The 24,300-nt window shown below is 42.4% G+C and overlaps 1 protein-coding gene across 1 annotated transcript; it reads right to left on the bottom strand.

Moving 5' to 3' along the window:
* Positions 1 to 363: 363 nt before the first annotated feature.
* On the bottom strand, positions 364 to 24,075 carry rasgrf1 (Ras protein specific guanine nucleotide releasing factor 1). Its single transcript, XM_078256946.1, has 27 exons — positions 23,800 to 24,075; positions 16,561 to 16,667; positions 16,122 to 16,269; positions 14,075 to 14,167; positions 13,740 to 13,993; positions 12,871 to 12,950; positions 12,516 to 12,709; positions 11,044 to 11,153; positions 10,037 to 10,155; positions 9,380 to 9,540; positions 8,271 to 8,334; positions 7,828 to 7,970; positions 7,611 to 7,693; positions 7,269 to 7,517; positions 5,419 to 5,789; positions 5,204 to 5,323; positions 4,080 to 4,250; positions 3,758 to 3,864; positions 2,953 to 3,065; positions 2,785 to 2,849; positions 1,776 to 1,872; positions 1,596 to 1,680; positions 1,294 to 1,491; positions 1,118 to 1,197; positions 909 to 1,026; positions 754 to 822; positions 364 to 498 (listed from the first exon to the last, which is right to left on the bottom strand). The coding sequence occupies exons 1-27, from the start codon at positions 24,073 to 24,075 to the stop codon at positions 406 to 408; spliced, it is 3,768 nt and encodes a 1,255-aa protein (XP_078113072.1). The 3' UTR covers positions 364 to 405.
* Between the last annotated feature and the right edge of the window lie 225 nt (positions 24,076 to 24,300).

Here is a 24,300-nt window from a genome sequence, read left to right as displayed (position 1 = left end):
GAAGTGCTTCTCCGTACTTTTACCTGATTTGATGCAGTTAAATTTTTACAATGCTACATTGGTTGCAGAGAAACTCAGTCATCGATAAAACTCAAGCAACGGCCGGCAGCACGAGTGCTCAGAAAGTGCAAAGTCAAAACAGTGTGAAATTATGCAAAATAATGTCATTGGTCACTAAGAAAACACAGTTGTGTGCAACTAAAGGGACCTCTGTTATTATGCTTGAAATATCCCAAAGGAAAAAAAAAAGAATTAAAGCAGGTGGCGTCATGGCAACAGTAACAAACAACCTTAAACATCTACTGTACAGAAGAGCAAATATCTTAAACATGTACAGTTATACAAAAGTTGTTAACTGGTGTGTAATATTAACAGAGAAAATAATGTGGAGGATGAACTTCCCCATCAGTTGGGCACTTTAGGCTCAATTCTGAGTGAGGCTTCGTACATGCTTTCTTCATCCAGAACAAAGCTATTATCCAGTAGATACTGGGTTACCTGGAACATTTACAAAAAAAAAAAGGTTAAAGAAGTTAAAGATTTTTTTTCATTGAAATTAATCTTTACACTTTTCAAACAATACAAAACAGCTAAGGCAGCCACTATTGTTCATTGTCTACATCAGTGGTTCCCAACCTTTATGGTTCATGACCCATTTAAATAAAGCAATATGCATCGCAGCTTTTCTTTAGGGTGTCACAAGACAGAATGGTTGCGTACCACTTAACGTATACAGTTTTGGTATTCATTTACCTTTGGTTGCAGGTCAATCTTGTATGCTGTTTGCTGAAACTGCCTGATTTCTCTGATGATGTGAGAAATCTGTAAAACGTGAGAAACAGGATGTTCATTTCTGACAGTAAAACACACAATTGCACTAAGTCTTGCAAGGACACTGAAAATCTTACCATTCTCATCTTCGAGAAGTTGACCAAATTGTCTTCGGTGTAGTTTGGTGTTCCCTCCTCAATGAAAGCCAGGTCTGTGAGGTACATCCCCAGATAGGGCACACAGGGAGGATCACAGCTGGTGGGAAAAACACACATACATCATTCACTTGCACTGCACGCTTGCTTTATTGATCCAGTACAAAACTATGTCCTTGAACTGAACTCACTTCTTCAAAGCCTCTCTCAGGTTTTTGAACCTTCCCTCTGATGAGACCAGCTTCTGCAGCTTGTCAATCAATCCTTTTGTCTGGAAGCAAAAAGGTTATCGAGAGCACAATTAATGATAACTCTAAGCACATTAGGAGGAAAAGGGTTAACACATAATACATAGACAGATACACACCTGCTTGGAAACCTTGAGCCAGGTTTTCTTGAGGCGAAAAACAGAGCTGCGGTTGAGGGAGGAGGTGATCTCGAGCACCGCATTGTAGTTGTGGAGACAGCGACAGATGTCAGCTACAGCCACCCATTTCTCTATGACCACCACTCGTGTGACCACGTCCTCACAGCGCAGGATCTCTGTGGCAATAAGGTTGCTTATCTTGCAGAGGAAAGAGAGAAACAAATGGTTAATTATAATTAGTTGACAATCACTAAAAGTTACAGAAGAAGCGTTGCATAAGGGGTTTGTTGATTAAAACATACATCATTGAAGTGCTTTGTTGTTCTCATGATGTACGGGGTCTTCTCATTTTTGTCATTCTTCATCCAGCCTTGTCCAAAGAATTCCCTGGTAACAGATTAACAAAAAGAAAAACACTAAATTGGTCCATGTGGTCTTCTTGGCCACAGACATGCACAGCTGAGATGTGTGATGGCACGCACTCATACGGGATGACCTTAAACACCAGGTGGTCCAACAAAGTGAGCTGTTCTGCGATCTCTAATGCAGAGTGGCTCTCAAAGGGCTCAACATTTCCTTCTCCCATCTAGGAGAAAGAAAACAGAAAAGAAAATATTAAATCTGTACCAGGCAATCTAGCACAAAGTGGCATGTAAGTAAAAAACAGAACATAAATACTTAAAAGTTAATATGATGTTGGTAAATGACACCAGAATGTTCATGGTCACGTGTGATTGCTTTCTCCCAAAGCACAACGTTTGTCAAGCTTTCTTTAGACTTGGCAATGCTTTACTGATTTAGATTTGTCACTTTCTCTGGGTAGAGGAATGTATATACAAGACCTTAGAATTTCACTGCAAGTCTGCAAATCTACTTTCAGTTAATGTTGGTAGAGGTGAAATAACGTTTTGATTAATTAGATTAGTCGAGAAACAGTTTTAATAATTGATCAAGAAACTTTTTTTTGTTAGCAAAAATGCCACAGATTATCTGGTTCCAGCTTCTCAAATGTGAATATTTCTTGGTCTTCTTAGTCTGCTTTGGATTTTGGACTGTTGGTCGGAAAAAAAGGCATTTGGAGATGCACCTTTTACTCATGGAAATCAGCCATTTCATAGACCAAGTGAATAACCGATACAGAAAATAATCAGTAGTTGCAGCCCTAATGTAGATGAGGTCCTCTTCTCGGTGTTTGGTGTTTTAAGCCCCCAACATCGTCTTCCAGGCAGCGCTGCATGGAAGGCACTAGGGTTAGGCAAGGGTTACGGTTAGGATTAGGTGCCTTGAAGTTGAGGGTCGCAGTGCTGCCTTGAAGTCGACGGTGGGGGCTTAAAACACCACTGAGCGCTCTTCTCCATCATAGCCCCACATTGTGCTTTTGCTTGACCTGTATAAATGTGGATGTATTTGAATATTTTTGTTACAATCTTGCCTCCTGCGGCTTTTAAAACCGCTCCACACTAAACATTTATTAACAGCAGCTGACTTCACTCACCAGTTGTGTCACGTCTTCAAGGGTGATCTGATTGTCACCGTGATCTTCCTGAGTTAGAGTCCTGACAGACGGTAAGAGAAGGTCAAGGTCTATAGTATGTAGCTACAGTATAATACATATTTTCAAATGTTGGGTTTAATAAATTGTAGTCACACAAACGGTACCTGATTATGTTGGCTGCTGCTTTCCTCTCCTGGGTCAACAGCTCGGGGTCATGCATCACCTCTTCCAGGAAGACAATAACTTTTGTCTTCAGCTCATTGTTACTCTCAAAGTCCTGGAGAGGGACGGACAGCACACATACAGGTGGCTTGAAAACTATTGTATAATTACTTTCATCATCACTCACCAATTTGTGATATTCTTTGCTTTTTAGATTTTATTTTAAAATGTGTTCTACTCTGTAGTGAACCAATTTTTGCTTAGCTTTCTTGTCTACTTCATCTGTTATTGACAAAAAAGGGACATTCAACAGTCTGCAAAGACAGGGCTCTCTGTGCAATATATAACTAGGTGGAACGTATTTTGTATGCAATGAAAACGTGTTCTGCATACCACGTTAACAAAGATACATGAGATGATGCACAATGATATCATTCTTCACGGTTCACCAGCTATTTTTTGGGATCCTGGGACATGCATGAAATCACTACAGTTCCGAGGAATCTTCATTTTATTTAATTTCACATTATTATTATTTTTTCAGTACTTTGTACTTATTGGATGATGGAAATCAAGTTTTATGTTTAGACAAAATACATGATTGTTTATCCAGTTACACACAATTGAAATTGAAACATTTTGTGTAAAGTTTCCCTGCTACAAAAGCCGACTTACAGAATCAATGTGAAAAGAGGAAATTAATCAGTATATGAATATGTAAACACATCCAGTGTTAACATGGCAGTGTTCCAGCAGGTTATGAACTGTTCCTATAAATGTGCCTTGAAGTGTGTGGGGGTGTTTTACCGGAGAGTGTTTGGACACCCAGTGCCTCAGGACATTCAGGACTCTGTTGGTGGCTGCTCGTCTGATCACAAACTCTTTGTCTCCATTTCTCTGATCTGTTGGGAAGCATGCAGAAAACATATCAAGTAAGTTTTTACATAAAGCTCTCATCACTATGATACATATAGCTTTGGCAAAGAGCAACAAAGTTTGGAGAATCCATACATCTAATATCAGTTGACCTGACGTGGTGCAGTTTTGCAATTCTTGGCCGCCTGGTTATGTTAACCTGTAACTGAAACTGGAGCTTAGGCCTAATGGAATAGTGAATAGGCATGTGTACCAGTACTGGCTAGGGACATCCGCCGATATTTTTCCTTCGTGGGTGTGCCCTCATTGGCTCCAGCTGTAGCAATAGCAAAGGCAGAGGCAGCAGACAGGGCACTGCGATTGTTGTCCAGCTCTCGACACGAGGACATTACCATGCCGTTGTTGTAGGAAAACAGGGAGAACTCTACAGAGAAGCACAGATGAAGAGAAAATAACTCTCCAGAAACTGGCAAGGGCTTGATTTTGGTGGCATGTAAATGAAATGGGTGGTTAGTTTGAGGAGGGACATAACACATTATATGTAACTCAAAATTTACAGAAAACTATTATTTATATTACTGAGTATAACTGAATCTGTATAGACTGCAGAATGACCTGCTTTTGTTACACAAATGTCCGCTAGGGGGCACTACAGGCCAAGACAACAGTTTCCCTCCAGACTTTCCTTTACAAGAGGCTTTGATATTCAAGATGGTTGCAGCTAAATATAGCCACCAAATATCAGCATAACAGAGGAATCAACAGATTCTCTGCAGTCTGCTATGTTTAAATCCTGGGAACATAGACAGATCATCAGCAGCTAAGAACTCTACACCATGTGAGACAGTCGCTGGTTCACAATTTCATTTAACTCTTTACTTCATCCGATAGATTCCTTTCAAATCTATTGTGTGATTTTGTTAGATTTAGAAATCACAGATAATCTTGGCTGCAGTGAAAAAGCCTCATTAGTGGGGGCGGAAGGGAAAACACGCTCCTGATGTAGTTGCTATGACACAAGTTTCCCTAAACACCTACTGAAGCCAAGCATTGGCTTTCCCCACATGATCATAACCATCAACCAATTTATATTTGATATGAATTACACTTCACAGTGGCAGGTTGTTGTTTTCTTTAAACAAAGTCAGCACTAAAATTTCCATTTAAAACAATTAATCCACAACCTACATACAGTAAACTTTGGCCTTTTTTTCTCTCCAAATCTAACAATATTTTCAGCTACAAGCTTTGTTATATTACGTAGTCTGTTACTGTGGTCAAAGAAAATATGTAGAGGGCTCTAATGAATGTGGAACTGACTGGTACACTAGATTTGTGGCATGTTATGTCACTGCACATGTTTAGGACACAATGTACCTGAGGAGTTTTTGCATTTGATGTTTTTTGGAGTGGTTGGTGATTTGATAGGAGAGGCTTCTGGGTCCCCGTCATCACTCTGGTTTTGATCAATGTCACTTTCTTCTCGTACAGAGTGATCTGTATCATAACAAAATTACACAGATCAATAAAAACATCATTCCTGCATATCAAAATTGGAATAATTTGCTGATGATTGGATCTTGCTGACCTACCTTGTTTGCTCACTAAGGTATCCTCCACCTTGTCCTTCTTGTCTTCTCCCTCATCAGGGATTTTGCTCGAGGTAGGGCTGGACACATACAGTTTGTTGATGTCCAAGGTGGTCTTGCTGAATGGGGACATGGATGAGTACATGCTTGCATAGCCATTTGAGGAGCAGCTGAGGGCAGCAAGGTCAAGAGCTTTTCCCCCAGTGATAATAGGGATGTTGAGGGAGAGCTTGCGCCGGCGGTTTGGGGATGAATTCTTGGCGATAGCGAGAGGAGGTGGAGAGGAGAACTTTCTGCTGGCCCTGGGGGAGCTGGGAGGCTCTCCATACAGGAATTTACTGTTCTGGCTGCTGGCAAAGAACAACTCCAGGGACCTGCATCAGGGGAGGATAAATGCATTTGAATTTAGGATATATGAATATGTTTCCTTGATATTTGGAAAATATTCTCTATGTTTTAAGAGCTTAGCTAAATACACAACATCTCCTGAATAATTCATGCAAACCAAGTTAGCACAGCAACCAGTAGTCTCATTGTTTTAAAGCAGGATACAAGTTGCAGTGTTGCAGAAAACCTCTCCCACTCCCTGCCACCCTCCTGGCGACCTCACGGGTTCCCATAAATAGCATAGCGAGTGATAGTGCGCATGGCCACTGCTGACACAAGCAGCCAAGTGTAGGTGTCTCACACAGTGACATGACAAGCGCCACAGGAGAGCATGCTGCAGGGCATGGGCATGCGGAGCTCCCCATGATCTGAACCCCACAGTGGGGCCCTCACTCCAGGCCTGTGGAGCGGCGAGTTAGCCCCACTGCAACACTCCGTCAATATTTCACACTATGGATCTTTTGCAGACAAGGAGAGAGGGAGGGAGGGGAGGAAGGGAAGGGTGGGGTCCTGCAGCACCGATGTTGGTTGCCATAGAGCGACAGAGCCCAGTTGAGACACTCCCAGGCAGGCAGGCAGGAGAGACTGGACCCAATTACTGCTTTCGACCACTGAACACACACATAAATACACACACACAAACACACACACACACACACACACACACACACACACACACACACACACATACACACACACACACACACACACACACACACACACACACACACACACACACACACACACACACACACACACACACAGGAATACCTAAGCATCATGGAGCTGGTCTTCCTCTACTGCTCCATCTGCTGCTTCTCTGTGCAACCAACAAAACAAACTCCCCAAATGCACACACAAAGCTTCGAAAATCACTGGATTTAACCATGCCAGTGTTACATACAGTATGTGAACACTAATTCTGTCACATGTAACGCAACAATAACAAATATTCCTGAACACCAGCTAGACTCACATTTTACTTATGTATCTATCTATCTATCTATCTATCTATCTATCTATCTATCTATCTATCTATCTATCTATCTATCTATCTTCTTTCTATTGTTGTTTTATGCTATTTGTAAGAGCTGCTAGACAGTAGCCTAGAACATGTATTGCCTTTATTATTGAAGTGAGATTCCTCACTTCACCTTCTTTATATGTAAAAACTGAAACAAATACATCACTTCTGGCTATAAAAACAGTAAGAAACAAGTCATATGGCTGCAGTAAAAACTAAAAGTTGAACCTGCAAGCTCCTTGGCTCCTGCACATGCCTTGCATTGATGAGAGGACAACAAATAGATCAATCTCATATTTATGCAGCATGGTAAAGTCTGGAGGGATGCCAACATATCAAATACTGTAAGATGTGTTTGTCTATTGTTATCTGTATTGTCTATTGTATTGTGCCATCAACAACTTTACAACATTCAAATCTGTCCTCATGTAAAGTGACTCACCGAGCAGGGATGGCACTGATGGGCTTCTTGTAGATGGTGATGAGCTTGTCTAGCACCACATCAGCGGTGGTGAACACACGATAGGAGTGCAGGAAGGTGTTGAGGAAGTCGATGGAGAGGAAACGAAGGTCGGTCAGTCTCTCCAGCAGGCGCTCAACACTGGCGTAGCGGATCTGCAGCACCTTGCAGGAGTTCATCATCTTGCTGAAGCGGATGTCCACATCATCGCAGTACAGACTTGAATCTGACCTGCTCAGAAAATAAAAAAAGACAATAAAAATTAGAAATGACTGCAAAGGGAAAGCTGCAAAGAGTTGCGTATACAAAAAAAACAAGGCTTACTTGATCATCTGCGGCACTGTGACTTTGGAGTTGTCTTCGAAGGCGTTCATCATCAGCCCATTGCAGCGGATGTTGTCTATGCACTGTGGGACAGATGCAGTAGAAGTAAAAAGAGAGGACATAAGAAATGTTAGTGAGTTCTGTAACGTGCAGGCTTTCTTCCGACATCTTCGGCTTCTCGTCTGATTACTGGAGACTGTGATGCATGTTGACGTGCCTGGCTGATGTCACTGGTCCATGCAGACTTCTCCTGCCTCGAGGAGGCCACCAGGATGACTGTAAATGACTGGCTGTCCTTTGGCTCCACGACAATCTTGAAGTCCAGGTGCTCCATGTCCTGGCCGCTCTTGTCTGATTTGGCTTTGAGGCGAACACAAAGACATAACTAGATGTGATCTCTCTTTCTCTCTAAAAATGCATACATTTCAAGTGTTTATCCTGTATCTGCATTAACATCATCATTTGACATTTATGTTGAGTCTGTATTATTTTCTAGTGGCACTGCCTGCCCTTGGAGCACATTAGCAACTGTTCCAAATAATGAAATATAACATATTAATAAATTCAGGCACACACTAGTAATCCTACATTATATACATTAGCACACATGGTAGATAGTATGCATATCTCTGTAAGCTGCTACATGAATAAAACACTCACACTCATCATCTGTCCCCTCAGGGTCCTCCATAAGAGTGCAGTCTATAAGCGAGACTACTCCATTCTGGAAACAACATACAATATAGTATATATTTAGTTTCTTCACTCATGCTCTTACATTGCAGCTATAGCATACTGTACATTTACACTAAACAGTTCAAGGTTCATCGTTAGAGTGCTATACTGTGAATTTTAGAATTAAAACATGAAAATACAGATGTGATTGTGAAAAAGGCTCATCAGCAACTCTAATGCTTATATAAATGTAATTAAAACTACTTTTACATTTTCATTTATATGCTGTTTCTATCTCTTTGTCAAAGGGACAAGAATCAAATGCAAGGTGTCATTAACATCAGCTCTAAAATTATTAGCAAAACACACTGAACAAGTGAACAGTCGTAGCACATACCAGTTTTCTTTCTGTATAGATTGACAAATGCAACCTTTGTTGGGCAGAAAACTGTTGGCCAGCTGCAGATTGGGCCACTGCCATCAACCCTTTTGTCTTTCAGCTTTTTTTCTTTCTTTCTCTGATACCTGCTAACAAGTTTGTCATATCAGCTTGAAAAGTGATATGTCAATGTTGTGTTCACACCTTGTTTCCACTGCCTACAAGTGGCCAAAAAAAGCATTTATTGCAGGTTTAAAATTTTGAAACATCTCACAAGAAGATTATAGTTTTACTGTAACTTTATGTAAGGCCTTCAGTTGAAAGCTTTTTGGTCTCATCTTGGACCCCAAACAACAATCTTCCTTTGTAATGTTGAGTAATGTGGAGTAATAATACACCACCACTCCATTACACATCAAAGTGACATCAAGCAGCTGCTTTCAAACATGTGAGCCTGTGTGTGTGTGTGTGTGTGTGTGTGTGTGTGTGTGTGTTTGTGTGTGCAGGCTTGTGTGTTTGCAGGCTTGTATGAGTGTGTGTAGCTCCAGCGGTCGTTGCCACTGATAAAAGCCACGACATCGCTAAACCTGTAGCTTTCATCTCAGTTAATCCGTTCAAATTAGCTCAGAGATTCAAGGGTTTTTTGCGGCGCCGTAAGATTGTGATGTTTGAAATGAGGAGCAGCTCCACTGCTAGCTCAGCAGCGCAGGCACACCTTGGTGAGATGGAGCTTTCCCCCAGAACCCCTGGTGCAGATGATTAAATGCTTGGAGAAGAGAAAGCACTGCCTCTCCCCCTCCTTCTTCAGAGACAGAGAGCCTAGTCGCCCACGGGTGATCTTGCCCTTCTCGCTCATCGGCACCTGGATGAGAGACCCTGTATGTGGGAATAAAAGAGTGTATAAGTGGAAAAGAGGCAAGGACAGGGGGTAGAAAAAAAAGGAGCAAGAGGAGCTGGCAGTGGAGGAACTGAATAAAAGAAAGAATCAATATTACATGCTTGTCTAGCCTTCTTCTACATGTAGAGTCACATGAGATACTAAGGATTAAATAATGTACCATTTCGGGTTTCCCTCTCCATCAAGGCCTGTTGGGGACGTGTGACATTTATAGTCCCAGATTCATCATCAGTTTGCCTCTGAACAGTTTAATTACACTTGGAAATTAAAGCCTGTACACGTTATTCCCCAGAGAGAGAGAGAGATATCTTCTTTGTAACTCAGTATTTTCCCCTCAATACAGTGCTGAAGATGTGAGATCAGGTTGTCAGACAGGTAAGGAGGGACAGGAAATCCCCCTCTCTTACAAGTCTGCTTTTCTGTTGAATTGGAGGTCTCTTTGCTGGGATCTAAAGTACAGCAGGCAGGCGTTACCTTGTCTTACAAATGTCTGGCTGGTGTCGAGGAGAATCTCACAGCCCTCTATGATCATGCGCTCTATTGCCAGGTTCTTCCTGATGTTCTCGGTCTCGCTCACTTCATCGTGCATGATTCTAGGAAAAAGGACAATTTAATTATTCTCATTTAATCTATATAGGATTCAGTAACCCTTAATAAAATCTGAGTCAGTGAGCATATGTCAAATTTCTAATGAGATAAATAATATGTAATAAAGTTAATAAAGTCATCTGGGTAGCCTTCAGTTATGCGGTCGTTAAAAGTAAAAGGCAAGTGCTTGTCATACTTTCTTTGCCTCTTTGGCAACATACAGTTTGCCCTGCAGATACTGCTTTAAAAAGTATTACAACCTCTGCATGTTTTTACGGGTAATAAAAGAATAATTTACTCTATGTTCTATATACAGTTAAACTTCTCCTAGAAATGTTTTATGTTTTTTGTTACTACAATTATTACGGAAAACATGATAACCAGTTTCATCATACTGGTAGTTTGTTAAATTATTTGCTAGATTTATGTAAATGTATATAAATGTACGACCTAACATTTATGCCCTTTATGTCGTGTAAAGTGATGTCGCTCAGTCGAGATGCCATACAAGTCTTGACTTAACTTTATTATATGGAAAGGACTGTCCTCCCCTATAAAACAACCCCATTATATACCCATATTCACGTATATTGTGGCTATGGCCTCTAGTGGTTGTAGTAATTATGACAGACGTAAAGGAGGAAGTCAAGTAATCTTTTCCTAAACCTAACCAAATAGTTTTGTTGCCTAAACCTAACCAAACGGTGACCTTTTCACAACATTAACCACACCTTAAAACTGCAATGGTTATGTTTAGTTATGAGGGTGTGTTGATCTCCTGCCACTGGTAGCGGTGCTTATTTGGGAAATGCTCCTGTGGATTGTATTAGATGGTAGGAACAAATGACCTATGTGGTTGAATGAAATCGGAGAAATTGTTGATACAGAAGTACCTGGAAAGCTCCTCCAGCTTAGATTTGGCGTAGTCCAGACTGTTTCTCTCTACATGTTCATGGGGAGTGTGGGCCAGAAGTTCGTGGAGCGTAAGAATGTAGCGGGGAATCTACAGAGACAAAACAAAAAGCAACAGGGGAGTCACACTCAAATATAAGAGCTTACATGCACGTGCCAACATGCACGCACACTAATGAGAAGTAGATCAGTGGAGAGCACAATCTGCACTCATCAGCAAAATGTATTATCAACACAGCACAGCCTGCAGTAGGCCCCAGCAGTGGGGACTGTCGAGAAACTGCGTGCCTTGCCAGAAAGGAGCCATTATTAAAGCCTGAGCTCCAAAAAACAACTGCTTTTCATAGATATGAAAAACACTACAAGGATATTCTGAGCAAAAGCAGACACATGCCTGCTGTTTCTGTTCTTGATCAGTGATGCTACAATATGGGACATCACTCAGAGAGTCAATGAGTGCTCGAGAAGGAATCGGATCTTTGGTTGAGCCATGATAGCCAGAATAGAGCCCAGAACACATGAAATGGAAATTTGCCAATTTGGTTACAATTATTGTTAAATCCTATGTAGTATTTGCCATTTGACATATTTACCATGAGTTGTGCAGCAGGTTTCTCCAGAGATTGTGGGCTCATCTTTCATCTTCACCTTAGATTATAGAGCAACTGAAACAGTGCATCTCAAGGTTATGCACTGCAGGTCAATTGTAATTAGGGAAATAAGTCTGACATGCTTTGAGAGCAATAAATAAAACCTGAAAATTGCTATTAACATGTATTAATAGCAGTGGAATAGAGGTTAAAATATGGGCAATTCGCTGTCCAATGTCAGAATATACTCTGGGTAAGACACGTTTACAACAGATCATAACCAAATGCACTGTATAACTTCGATGTTTACAAACATTATAAACACATGAGAGTGGGTTGCAAACTGACTAAAAGAATTAATAGTCAAAAGTGACATTTTTAAGATACATTATAAGAGAGAAGCCTAAAATGGCTATGGACTTCAAAACTAAAACTTGCAACCATATAAATTATAGGTACACTATATAAACAATATTCAAGAATATTTAAAGAGTTAACTTGTTTTGGATGTGAGAGCAGATTCCACCACAGTTTTGCATGTTGGTGACAGGCCTGTCCTTTTGTTTACATTTGGATCACAGACAGTGACTTCAGTGACATCCAGCTTTGAATATCGAGAAAACAAAACCACATTACAGACAGCTACAACTGGGTTTTATTGGCATAGCTATAGCCAACTAGTATTAAGTTGGTGAATTATACAGCCCAAGGGTAACATTTCTATATGGAGGGAAGAACTTAGCCCAGAATGGCGGCGAGAGCTCAGAATTAACACCAAAATCTGGCTCCAGACTGCAGCTCTGCAGCAAACAAATGGGTCTGCCTTTATTTCTTGTGTATATCTGTGAGACAAATGAGCTCACCTGGAACATGGGGTAGGTGAGGAAGGTCTCCAGAGTCCTCTCCTCACAGTCGGGCTTGGCCTCGTACTGCTTCAGCAGCTTGTCAAAGTCTCTGTTCTGCTTGCAGTGAGCCAGGATCTGCAGGCTGTACTGGTGGTTCCTCACAAACTCTTGGTAGATGTTCAGCATGGGTAGCAGGATGTCGAACAGGTCGGCTATAGAGGGATCAATACCAAGATACTTTACTGTCACAAGAACACAAACAATACTGTGGAGTAATTCACCATCCATCTTTAATCATATTTGACACTCACACTGAACCAGCTTCACAATGGTCACATTATGAAAAAAGTCATGAAATGAAAATGTTTCTTACCCAGCACTAATGTTGGCCAGCTCGCTATTCTGGCTTTTAGACCTTGGTAAAATATCTGATGTAGAAACATGATAGTTTCGCTGACAAAAAAGAAAGAAAAAATGATCAACTTCTCAAACAAATACAGAGTTTGTGTTCATAATTTTGCCCAAATCCAGTGAAGTTGTGATGAAAGAAAGCCCTGACACCAGACGCATGGGTGTGCAGGTTTTTAGCATGCATGTGCTTGGATGAGTGTGTGGGTGGATTTGGAATAGGCCAATAGGGGTGTGTGTAGATTACTGTCTTCATTGTAATGTCTGTGTGTTCGGCAAAGATTTGTCTAATGGGACACAAAACTCAATCTGGAACCTTGAATTTAATATAAGAGAATCCTAGATAATCCAATAGACTGCATATAGCTTGTACAGCTCATATTTTTTTCATTTCTGACCTTTCTTTATAGGAATATTGTTTATATTGAGGTTAAAATAGAATGTCACTGAGTCTTACAACCTTTAAATGTTTAAATGTTTTTTTTTACTGTAAAAGTAGCCACATTAGAAATACATTGTATGTATCCTTGAGATCATACATCTCCTTCCTTATAAAACATTTGAAAAGGTGATTTGTGATTTTACATCTGCATTGTTTACATATATTTTGCTAGCTAGCAGTCTTCTTCGTTTCTTGCCCATTACTGCCACCAATTGGCATTCAGTGGAATAGCGCATGTCCAAGAGATATAAACAAATCGAGCTTCCACTCACAATAACATTGTTCCATAATGCTACTAGTGTTAAAAAAAATACCTCCACAGGGTACCTTTAAGATGACTATGTTTTGTAAGGCTGTTATTGGAAGTGCTCTGTGGGACAAGAGGATCCAACCTGTTGAGGAAGATGCTGCTGACATCATCGTGGGTGATGGGCGGTTTCTTGGAACTGGCTGCCATGCGGAGGGGCCTCAGGAAATTGTTCACCAGGATGTGAAGCTGCTGGACGTACTCGGCCTCTGAGTCCACCATGCTGAACACCACCTGGTTCCTCTTCCTCATGCTCTCTGCATGTGGTGAGCGGATGTAATCCTGGATGATTGTCTTCCACTTCCTCCTGCAGATCCAGCCTCGCAGGAAGCTCTGGACCTGGAATTTTAAAGGCTGTAGTCAGTTTCTTAGCATCTTAAGATGTAAAATTTAGCAACAAGTTTTAATTCATGTGTTTACTTTTTTGATTTTCTTGATTTCTGAGTCGTCATCTGTTGGGGTGGCTGCAGGGCTGTCGTGAATCTTCTCGTTGTCTTTGAGCATCCCAGAGATCTGCCGTGGAGGCAACCACAAGAAAGACTAATCATTCCCACTCACACACTTCTCACTTACTGTACCAGCATGTAAACAAAGTGACTGAGTCAACAGGACAGGACCTGTGAGCACTGTCAACACTGAGACATTAGCCTGACTAAACTAGCTGTGTTCACTTGGCTGGTACCTCTGCATCAATATTTATTTATTTACATTGGTCATGTAAATAGAACCAAACTGTCTTGTATGTTGACATGAGGTAATAGGCTGCTGAAAAATAAGACAGATTGGAGCTGCCTTGAACTGTTTGAAGCTAAGTGTCTCCATTTACGTTGTAGACGGCAAGAGAGTTAATTGTCATTGCATTTCATAGAAGTGATGCAATTTAAAAGCCGTGTTTATGCATATTCAGCACATAAATTGATTTCAAGCATCACATTTGCACATTAAAGTAAAATGACTATTTGATCTGAAGATTACAGCCGGGAACGCAGCCCTATTGGAGGCATTGTTTCTGAGAGGAGATGCAAAGTGGAGTGTGGTTGGCCTGAACACGTCTCTCTCTGTGACAATGCAGTGTTTCCATTTCTGTCCTCTTACACTTCTTCATACATATGAGACAAACATAACAATAATCAGCATAATCCATCATTTTCCCACTGGTTCAGCTGTTACTTGCTGTGTTGGCGAGATGAGGAATGAGAAGAAGTGGTAATATAGTATTATTGTGCCACTTTAGGAAGTCTATTTACAGCAGGTCTGACTGATACTGTGTGTGGCTGCCACACATCCATCTATACATGGAAAACCCTGTAATCCTTGCTTATTGTGGTTTGGTCAGAAAGGACAAAATGTTGGAGATTTCAACAGTAAAACGTCCACCATCAGAAGAATACAATAGCCCAGACAGATACTCTTGAGTAGGGATATAATGCAGAGCTACTAACTGTATCTTTTATCTTACAAAAATATGTGTATTTGGATTTATACCCTGGTGTTACATTGTTTTCTACTGCCATTTATACTTATCATACATATATGTACAACTACCAACAAAATATACAATATAACATAATATTGTTATCCATTAAATAATAACATGACTTTTTTTTATTGACTCAAAATCAAAGATGTGTTTGTTAATTGTTCAGGTGGAAATTAATAATCCTTGTGGAAATAGAACAGGAGGAGAACAGTAGGGAAATACAAGTCAATGGGCTTATAATGCATTATTGTTTTGTTTCATTCTATATAATCTGAGAATAATAAAGTTGATCTAAAGCATCTCTGATAAAAAAAGAGAAAAAAAATGAGACAAAAATCTGAAAAGCTTTCTCGTTCCATTAGCATGCACTGTGAGACGGTCCCTAACTTCAGCTCAAGTCACTCAAGGTGCTAGGCTTCAGTATCGGATGATGATGATGATAATATGAAAGCTGTGGAACACCAATCAAGCTTCATCCTGAATTGCACAACAAATCTGGTGAGGACTGGTGAGAAGTAATTGAGGGTGAAGCTCAATGATCTGCGTTTTTAACCTGTAGCCTATTTATTTACATTCTAATATTTTCATCAGGAAAATCGTGCTGGTTTGTCTACTAGCAGTTCATGTTCATACTGTACAGACAACATTCCCCTGGATTACTTTGATAGTGAAGAAAAAATGATAATAATGAGTAAAAAGCAATAAGAGCAATTATAAGTTATAAGGAGTGCCTTTTTTCTATGATTTTTAAATAGATTTATCCTCAATGCACATCAGAGATCCTGACACTGCTGTAAAGAGTGAATTCAGCTGATTGTGACAAGGTGTGTTTAGATCTGACTGAGGTACGACTTTGAAAAGAAGAGTTGTGATGTTTGTGGGAAAAATGTGTCAATTGGCAATTTGTATCCGCTCAAATCTGAATAATGTATTCACATTTGTTTACATCCCTACTCCTCAGCGTAAAGGCATCACAGTGAGTATTACCTCTGACTTAAGCCTTTCAATCTCTATTTCCCCATCTTCTATCTGTTGTCGAAGTTGCTTAGCAACTGTTTTCTCCGTCTCCACAATCTGAAGCAGATGAAGATACTTCTGCATGAGAGTCTCATGCTCGTTGGCCAAGTTTCTGTAACTGTAACACACACACACACACACACACACACACACACACATACACACACAGTTTTGTATTGCAGCTTGAGTAATGAATTTCACATCAGTGTGTAGTTTCATCTCACATCGAAGCAATCAGGTTTTTCTTGTGAACAAAGCATTTTTCTGTCATCTCTTTATATTTTAACCCCACTTATGAAACCATGGCAACATCCCCTACAGACTGAGCAGCCCAAGATTACTTACCCTCTACTGACTAATTCAACTTATAATTGCCATGTCTGCACATTTCACTGATGTGTGCCTTTACCTGGCGTGTGATATTGCAGCCACCCATTCATCACAGTCCTTTACATCTTCTGTGCGTAACTCAAGCGCCTTTTGGTTTTCATGGGTAAAGTTGACAGTGAAATAGTACTGAAACAAACAAGGGAGAAAGGGCTATCATTAACCTGACATGTTATATGTTCTACACAGAAAGGAGCATTCGTTATTGCATACCTTTTAGATAAATCTATTATATAGGGGCTTAACTGAAGCTTCTCCACTGCTTTTGTCTTTGTGTTTGTTGCACTGCCTCGCTGCTGCAGACATCAAGCGGGTGATTTAAAACCACACAGGGCCTGGGGAAGCCACATCTTTCTCGCCCACCACTGCAATTGATGGAGCTCACTGAGGGAACCCTCCCCCAGCTCGGTTCCTGGGATGTCTCTGGTTCCCAGGAGGAAATGCCATAAGACATGGAGGCTGGAACCACGGCCAATTACATAACTGTGTGAGACCTGTTTCCTAGCAACTAAAGCTCAACTGAAAATAATGTATTATTAGTATTGTTATTATTGTTATAATTATTGTTACATTAGCATTTCGAATAATTTACTATGGTTTCATAGATTATGCATGGGTCATTGATAGGGTCAGATTTTTCCTCTCCGGGAACCATCACCTTATCGTGGTGGAGAGGTTTGTGTGTCCCTATGAACCTGAGGGCTGTGTTGCCTGGAGCTTTGTGCTCCTGGTAGGGTCTCCCAAGGCAAAGTGGTCTCAGGTGAGGGGCCAGACAAAGAATGGTTCAAAAACCCTATGAGTGACCGAGGAAGAGATAGAGTGACCCTGCCCGGAGGAAGCCCGGGGCCCCCGTCTGGAGCCAGGCCCAGATGGAGGGCCCGTCAGCGAGCGTCTGGTGGCCGAGTTTGCCATGGAGCCCGGCCAGGCACAGCCCGAAAAAGCTACGTGGCACCTATCTCTCCATCCCATGGGCCCACCGGAGGAACCGCTGGGGTTGGGTGTGCTGCCACACGGGTGGCAGTGAAGGTCAGGGGCCTCAACGGATCAGACCCGGGCAGCAGATGCTGGCTCTGGGGACGTGGAATGTCACCTCTCTGTGGGGGAAGGAGCTGGAACTGGTGCGGGAGGTGGAGCGCTACCGGTTAGATCTGGTGGGGCTTGCCTCTATGCACAGTCTCAGTTCTGGAACCATACTCCTGTATAGGGGTTGGACTCTTTTCTTCTCTGGAGTTGCCCAGGGTGTGAGGCGCCGGGCGGGTGTGGGGATACTCACAAGCCCCCGGCTGAGCGCCGCTACGTTGGAGTTTACGAGAGGGTTGCCTCCCTACGCCTGCGGGTTGTGGGGGGGAAACTCTGACTGTTGTTTGTACATATGCACCAAACAAGAGTTCAGAGTTTTTGGCCTTCTTGGAGACCTTGAGTGGAGTCCTACATGGGGCTCCAGTGGGGGACTCCATAGTTCTGCTGGGGGACTTCAACGCGCATGTGGGCAATGATGGAGACACATGGAGAGGCGTGATTGGGAGGAACGGCCTCCCTGATCTAAACCAGAGTGGTTGTTTGTTGTTGGACTTCTGTGCTAGTCATGGATTGTCTATAACGAACACCATGTTCGAACATAGGGATGTTCATAAGTGTACTTGGTACCAGAGCACCCTAGTCCAAAGGTCAATGATCGATTTTATAATCGTTTCATCTGATCCGAGGCCGTATGTTTTGGATACTCGGGTGAAGAGAGGGGCGGAGCTGTCAACCGATCACCATCTGGTGGTGAGTTGGGTCAGGGGGTGGGGGAAGACTCTGGACAAACCTGGTAAGCCCAAAAGGGTAATGCGGGTAAATTGGGAACGTCTGGAGGAGGCCCCTGTCCGACAGACTTTCAACTCACACCTCCGGTGGAACTTTTCGTGCATCCCTGTAGAGACTGGGAGCATTGAAAGCGAGTGGACAATGTTCAAAGTTTCCATTGCTGAAGCTGCGGCGAGGGGCTGTCTTAGGGTCTTAGGTGCCTCAAGGGGCGGTAACCCACGAACACCGTGGTGGACACCGGTGGTCAGGGAAGCCGTCCGACTGAAGAAGGAGTCTTTCCGGGATATGTTATCCCAGAGGACTCCGGAGGCAGTTGCAAGGGTACCGAAGGGCCCGAAGGGCTGCAGCCTCTGCCGTGAAAGAGGCAAAGCAGCGGGTGTGGGAGAAGTTTCGGAGAAGACATGGAGAAGGACTTTCGGTCGGCACCAAGGTGCTTCTGGAAAACCGTTCGCCACCTCAGGAGGGGGGAAGCGGGGAACCATCCAAGCTGTGTACAGTAAGGATGGGACGCTGTTGACCTCAACTGAGGAGGTAATAGGGCGGTGGAAGGAGCACTTTGAGGAACTCCTAAATCCGACTAATACGCCCTCTATGTTAGAGGCAGAGCTGGAGGATGATGGGGGGGGATTGTCGTCAATTTCCCAGGCGGAAGTTACTGATGTAGTCAAACAACTCCACAGTGGCAAAGCCCCTGGGATTGATGAGATCCGTCCAGAAATGCTCAAGGCTCTGGGTGTGGAGGGGTTGTCTTGGTTGACACGCCTCTTCAACATTGCGTGGAAGTCTGGGACAGTGCCTAAGGAGTGGCAGACCGGGGTGGTGGTTCCCCTTTTTCAAAAAGGGGGGGGGGACCAGAGGGTGTGTGCCAATTACAGGGGTATCACACTTCTCAGCCTCCCCTGGTAAAGTCTACTCCAAGGTGCTGGAAAGGAGGGTTCGGTCGATAGTCGAACCTCAGATTGAAGAGGAACAATGTGGATTCCGTCCTGGTCGTGGAACAATGGACCAGATCTTTCACTCTCGCAAGGATCCTGGAGGGAGCCTGGGAGTATGCCCAACCGGTCTACGTGTGTTTTGTGGATCTGGAGAAGGCGTATGACCGGGTCCCCCGGGAGATACTGTGGGAGGTGCTGCGGGAGTATGGGGTGAGGGGGGTCTCTTCTCAGGGCCATCCAATCTCTGTACGACCAAAGCGAGAGCTGTGTCCGGGTTCTCGGCAGTAAGTCGGACTCGTTTCAGGTGAGGGTTGGCCTCCGCCAGGGCTGCGCTTTGTCACCAATCCTGTTTGTAATATTTATGGACAGGATATCGAGGCGTAGTCGGGGTGGGGAGGGGTTGCAGTTCGGTGGGCTGGGGATCTCATCGCTGCTTTTTGCAGATGATGTGGTCCTGATGGCATCATCGGCCTGTGACCTTCAGCACTCACTGGATCGGTTCGCAGCCGAGTGTGAAGCGGCTGGGATGAGGATCAGCACCTCTAAATCTGAGGCCATGGTTCTCAGCAGGAAACCGATGGAGTGCCTTCTCCAGGTAGGGAATGAGTCCTTACCCCAAGTGAAGGAGTTCAAATACCTTGGGGTCTTGTTCGCGAGTGAGGGGACAATGGAGCGGGAGATTGGTCGGAGAATCGACGCAGCAGGTGCGGTATTACATTCCATTTATCCCACCGTTGTGACGAAAAGAGAGCTGAGCCAGAAGGCAAAGCTCTTGATCTACCGGTCAGTTTTCGTTCCTACCCTCACCTATGGTCATGAAGGCTGGGTCATGACCGAAAGAACGAGATCCAGGGTACAAGCGGCCAAAATGGGTTTCCTCAGGAGAGTGGCTGGCGTCTCCCTTAGAGATAGGGTGAGAAGCTCAGTCATCCGTGAGGAGCTCGGAGTAGAGCCGCTGCTCCTTCGTGTCGAAAGGAGCCAGTTGAGGTGGTTCGGGCATCTGGTAAGGATGCTCCCTGGGCGCCTCCCTGGGGAAGTGTTCCAGACACGTCCAGCTGGGAGGAGGCCTCGGGGAAGACCCAGGACTAGGTGGAGGGATTATATCTCCAACCTGGCCTGGGAATGCCTTGGGATCCCCCAGTCGGAGCTGGTTAATGTGGCTCGAGAAAGGGAAGTTTGGGGTCCCCTGCTGTAGCTGCTCCCCCCGCGACCCAACATCGGATAAGCGGTTGAAGATGGATGGAGATTTTGGGGGTTTCAAATTGTGAAACATCTATTTGGAATTTCCTCGTATGTACGGAGATATTCTGCATAAGGATAATTACTTTTACTTTTGATACTAAATAACATTGTTGCTGATAATACTTACTTTTGCTTAAATAATTTTTTTTTATACAAAACCTTTACTCGTTACAGAGTATTGCTATTTTTACTAGGATTTAACATTTATGCTATCACTGGTGAAATGACACAATGCTGTAACTGTATAAATGTAAATAGAGCAAATATTGCCTTTACATCAAATATAGTGATCCTTGAGGGTTTGCAAAGTGGGTAAAAGTATGTTTTACCCCACAATAAAGTGTCCAAACGGATGCTTAAAATATCTTATAAATAGATAAATAAATAAATAATAATCTTATAAATAACTTATCTTACAGTACAAACAGTTAAAATAATTACATTTTCTAATATCAAAGAAAGAATAATACATCACCTGTATTTATAAATGCAACTTTCTTTTAATTCTAAATGTAATAGTTCTTGGGTTTATATTATGTTTAAGAGGGCCTTTTTGACGAGAGCTACATATAGAATATTTTACTTAATATATTAAATATAATAAAGTGAGCCATGATAAAACAATACCACAAGTCCCATAAGTGAAATGTCATTTTTCCTGTTGAGTGGTCCAGCCATGCTGAGGGAGACCAGACTCTAATCTTTGGCCTGCAGATGTTCAACAGGCGCCTATCAACCTGCAACTGATCATTATTCATGGCTGACTGCTCTTCCATCTTCACATTCATTAGGTATTCATCCTACCGTCAAAGAAAATCTATTTAGAGAGGCATGCATGTTGTTGTAGTTTTCCCTCATGATCTCTCTAAGAGCGCGGTGAGTGTCTGGTGTGAGGCAATGTTATAAGTGCACTGTCTGCTTCCTGCTTTATGTTTATGGCTGAGTCATGCACCTTTAAAAAATCATTACTGGTCAGAACAGAGATATATGAGATTGATAAAGCATTTATAAAATGTATCATATAGATCCATGAGTATTATTTGCTCTTATAGCCTATACTCTTTTGTTATGGGGCAACACTCACTTGTCAGTCTTGCTGTGCTGTAGATATGAGTGGTAAATAATTAATTAGACATGAGTGGAATAATTCTTTTGTCTTGTATAATTGCTACTGACTGATAAACAGCTCAGTTTTATTACAGCAATACTGAAGGACTTTCCTGAATCCTATAATGAGATCTATACGGTAGTATATTCCCTGGAGCACTAAGTGTTGGTTATCACTCTATTTGCATCCGCTTTCATTTTAATGAGGATCTTTAGTTTGGATGTTAGCCTTCTCCATACCAACATCACCAGGTTGTCATACATCACTGGTACGTATTAGTCAAATTTTTTGATTTACTGTACAGTTTGTATCAAATCAACCATCTAGCTTCGTGTGTTATTGGTCGAAGTGCTGCTGTTTCCCAGTGTGAGGGAGCTGTGTTTTCTATAAATGGACACTGACCCCTCCAAGGTACTGCAAGGAACCAATTTAGCCCAGATAGCGCTCGCATTAATAGGAGAGATGCGAGACACTACTTCTATCCTCTCTGTTACCCCACCTCTCCCAACTGCATCATTCTTTAGGATGCAAATAAGCGTTGCCATAGAAACCTCAGGCTCAAATGCATTATTATTTTCACACTAAATGCATTTGAGGATAAATATAATGTAGGGATTATGGTGGATTGCTAAAACGTTTGCACAAAACCATGAATCAAAGGAGATAGAGGTGATATTTTCTTACTCTTATTTGTCCTTGTTAAGGATGTTTGTTTGTTTACACTGAGCGGTAACTCTTCAGCAGCCCATAATATCAGTCACATTAGTCATTCATTATTTGTGTACCTCTCAGTGCTTTCACTCTCAGCAAACATGATTCGCAGGACAAAGCAATCAAGCATCTTCCTTTAAGTTTATCATGAATTCAGTCCATCGATGGATCAGGCTTTTCTCTGCATGTTCATGTTCACATTTATGCATTTAAAACAGCACAATGCATTGGAAACAGCACTGCTGACAAAAATAAAAAAAATAATCCAAATTCTTTCAGGGAGGTTTTTTGGGTGCCTTTAAAGCAACTGTGAGAGCACAACATTAGCCAGTGTGTTGCATTCTGCTTCGTCAGCACAAAGGCAGCTGTTCACAGGAAGAGCCAGGACTCACTTTGGACTGCAGCCCTACCGGTAGAGCCAGGCACAGAGCCTGGAGAGAGGAAAGGAGAGCCAGTGGCAGTGAAGCATTATGTTCCGGTTATATACAATAACAATGTCAACAGACCTGTCAACCTTTCTACTCCTCACTTTCATGTTTTGCTGTGTTAAGAAGCAGCCAGAGGAGTGTTTTTAAGATCTAGTGGATACTTCATTTGCAGATATGATTTAAATGTATCCTGCTACATGTAGTCTTAACATTGTGTGATGGAGTCTTCCTTAACGATTTGATACCACTAATAAGAAGCGATACAATAATTACCATCTATAATGATAATTACAAATTCCAGTATTAGACTGAATCATTTCATTCAGGTCATTTAGATGCGAGCTGACTGATCACTCACTGGCACCCTTCTGTTTTTGCAGCTTCAGCTGTAGTTTCATCATTTCACCACAAGATGGAAACCTTGAGGCAACAACTTTTTGTGTGTGTGCATGTTTTATTGGAAGGAGCATTATATCACTCTCCACCCTAAAACGTCAAAAAGATAATGACTGAAAGTCAAAAGCAAAATATGTGACCAACTAGGATGCAAATGCATTATCCTGAAAAGAACAGAAATCCATTTACATCCCTTGCACCAACTATCCCATCAAAAATCATCAAACTCGGGTTTGCTGCAACCTAAAGCAAAACACTGCATAGCCCAGTGCAAGTGCAACTGTTATCATGTTAATATCATTAGGTGTAAGTGTTACCTCATCACTAATGCCATGCATGGATTACATAACGTGCAATACAGAAATCTGGAACCTCGTGCTATTTTGCTGCGCTGGACTTGAGGTCATCATGCGATTGGATATAAGAATATAAGCATAAGAAAATCGTTTTGTTCGCGAATAAAATAGTTCAAAGGCGTTTGCGGCGTAGGAGATAATTTTCCACCCAGTGTGTGTGTGTGTGTGTGTGTGTGTGTGTGTGTGTGTGTGTGTGTGTGTGTGTGCGTGTGTGTGTGTGTGTGTGTGTGTGTGTGTGTGCGTGTGTTTGTGCGTGCGCGCGCACGCTCTCCATACCTGCTTTTCCAAACACTCCTTGGCTGACTGTGAAGGTTTTGGTGAAGGCGCCCTGTCGCATATGCATCCCTCCAACAGGTATAATCCCGAGGGTCGAGAGCTGGACTCGTTCTCAAAATAAAAGAGCATATTTTGTAACAAAGCAAACCACTTTGTGTGCCATTTCGTGTTGTCTGAGCTTTTTTTGCTCAAGCACCCTCGTCTTGTACCATCCTTTTTCGCCAAAATCCCCAGGTAGGTGACATGACCATCATTAAGTCGTATTCCCTTCTGCATTTTGATGAGAAGACTTCAGCTTCGCAAGGTGGATCGGTCGTTACATCCTTCTGAAGTCGCTCCAGGGAAAATAGAATCCAGAAAGACAATATGTTGACTTTCTGAATGCGGACCAGCAGGCTTGTCCACTTTGTCCGACGCATTCACCGTGTTGGCATTTAAGTAAAAAGAGAGGAACGAAACGAGCAGCACAAGTCCAGCATCCTAAAACCTTGTGTCATACTC

Source organism: Sander vitreus, chromosome 8, assembly GCF_031162955.1.
Source record: "Sander vitreus isolate 19-12246 chromosome 8, sanVit1, whole genome shotgun sequence".
In the NCBI taxonomy this organism is placed as follows: Eukaryota; Metazoa; Chordata; class Actinopteri; order Perciformes; family Percidae; genus Sander; species Sander vitreus.
The sequence above is the reverse complement of the archived record's forward strand: the minus strand, read 5'-3'. Positions and strand labels throughout refer to the sequence as shown.

Excerpts from the sequence above, each read along its gene's own strand:
- rasgrf1 (XM_078256946.1), bottom strand. The coding sequence starts at position 24,075 with ATGCAGAAGGGAATACGACTTAATGATGGTCATGTCACCTACCTGGGG. Across the intron at positions 10,156-11,043 it reads AAGCTGGAGGAGCTTTCCAG|AATCATGCACGATGAAGTGA; the intron begins GTACTTCTGTAT and ends CCTTTTTCCTAG. Across the intron at positions 7,518-7,610 it reads ACAGTGCCGCAGATGATCAA|GTCAGATTCAAGTCTGTACT; the intron begins GTAAGCCTTGTT and ends TTTTCTGAGCAG.